Source organism: Parus major, chromosome 26, assembly GCF_001522545.3.
Source record: "Parus major isolate Abel chromosome 26, Parus_major1.1, whole genome shotgun sequence".
Classification (NCBI taxonomy): domain Eukaryota; kingdom Metazoa; phylum Chordata; class Aves; order Passeriformes; family Paridae; genus Parus; species Parus major.
In genome coordinates this window covers 4,309,994-4,311,499 of record NC_031795.1, presented here as the reverse complement: position 1 = coordinate 4,311,499, position 1,506 = coordinate 4,309,994, and the positions used below count along the sequence as shown (strand labels likewise).

The 1,506-nt window shown below is 58.4% G+C and overlaps 1 protein-coding gene across 3 annotated transcripts in view; it reads right to left on the bottom strand.

Annotated features, from left to right (window-relative positions):
* Positions 1–1,506, bottom strand: part of SLC41A1 (solute carrier family 41 member 1) — a 19,169-nt gene that overhangs the window by 3,568 nt on the left and 14,095 nt on the right. For all 3 annotated transcript variants that reach the window (XM_015650915.3, XM_015650914.2, XM_015650913.3), the window contains 2 exons: positions 1,369–1,503; positions 506–654 (listed from right to left, as the gene is read on the bottom strand). In XM_015650915.3, coding sequence (XP_015506401.1) covers positions 506–654; positions 1,369–1,503 — 284 coding nt within the window. The remainder of the gene's footprint in view (positions 1–505; positions 655–1,368; positions 1,504–1,506) is intronic.

Sequence of the window (1,506 nt, the reverse complement as noted above, 5' to 3'; positions counted from 1 at the left end):
CTTTTCTAAAGAATAACTAACTTTTCTAAAGGAATAACTTTTCAGCCCAGCTGGCACTGCCAGAGTGGGATTTTCTCCTCCATCTGCTCTGGTGCAGTGAGAAGCTCACGTTGGTATTTAGAGACAGATAAAACCTGCAGTGGATCCTCTCAGGGTTCTGGTTTTGTCCCTCCCAAGAGTCACCCCAGGAAATTCCAGGGGAAAGGGCAGATTTACACATTCCCTGCAAATTCCACACCCTCTTTTCCCCCCCAGGCCTTTTCAAATCACCAAACCACCCCCCAGGACGGGCTGGGAGAGGAACATTTGGCTACCAAAAGGACTTAAAAATAGACAAAAGGCCAGCAAGAATGGCAGGATGGAGAGAAATGGTGTGTCCAGGGAGGAGTTACTGAATTCCAGCTGGGATCCCAGCATGGGATCTCCTGGGCAGGGATGGGCTCTGCCACCTGAGCAGTCCCCAGAACAGGTGACACCCCTGTCCCCAGAGCCAGCCCCAGCTCACCTGGAGCAGTGCTGCGGTCATGTAGAAGACGATGAAGATGAGGGTGAGCGTGGTGTGTCCCCCCTGCATGGAGTGGATGGTGTAGAGGAAAACCAGGTGTCCTGGCACCACCAGGAGGAAGAGCACGCGGGCAGAGCGGGAATTCACGTCTGCAAAGGGAACATCAGGCCTGATTTACACCCTGCAAGTGTCCAAGGGCAGCTGGGGCAGAGCTTGGGAGCAGCCTGGTGCTCGTGCAGTGTGTCCCTGCCCATGAGATGTCCCATCCTGTGATCCCATCACCCAAACTTGCGTGCTGGAAGGGATTCTGGGGTGTCTGAGTGAGGCCTGGAGCTGCACTGGATGATCCAGAACATTCCACACCCTTCAAGTGTCCAAGGGCAGGCTGGGGCAGAGCTTGGGAGCAGCCTGGGGCTGGTGCAGGGTGTCCCTGCCCATGAGATGTCCCATCCTGTGATCCCATCACCCAAACCTGTGTGCTGGCAGGGATTCTGGGGTGTCTGAGTGAGGCCTGGAGCTGCACTGGATGATCCAGAACATTCCACACCCTTCAAGTGTCCAAGGGCAGGCTGGGCAGAGCTTGGGAGCAGCCTGGGGCTCGTGGAGGGGTCCCTGCCCATGAGATTCCCTTCCCACCCAACCCATCCCATGATCCTACCACCCAAACCTGCGTGCTGGCAGGGATTTTGGGGTGTCTGTGCAGGGCCTGGAGCTGCACTGGATGATCCAGAACATTCCACACCCACATTTCCCCAGCCAGCAGAGCCCTCTGCAGAGCGCAGGGAAGCAGCAGCCCCACACCAGAGCCACCCTGAGCCCCCTGTGCTGTGCCAGGCACCAAACCCTGCACCCCAGGGCTCTACCTGGGCTGAAGAAGGTGCTGCAGGGGCTGGGGCACCTCCGAGGGGCCGTCCCGGGGCTGTCTCCGGGCTCCCCGCTCATGTGCAGGTAGGTGGAGATGCGGCTGGCCTGCACTGCCACCAGATTGCCACCCACACCTG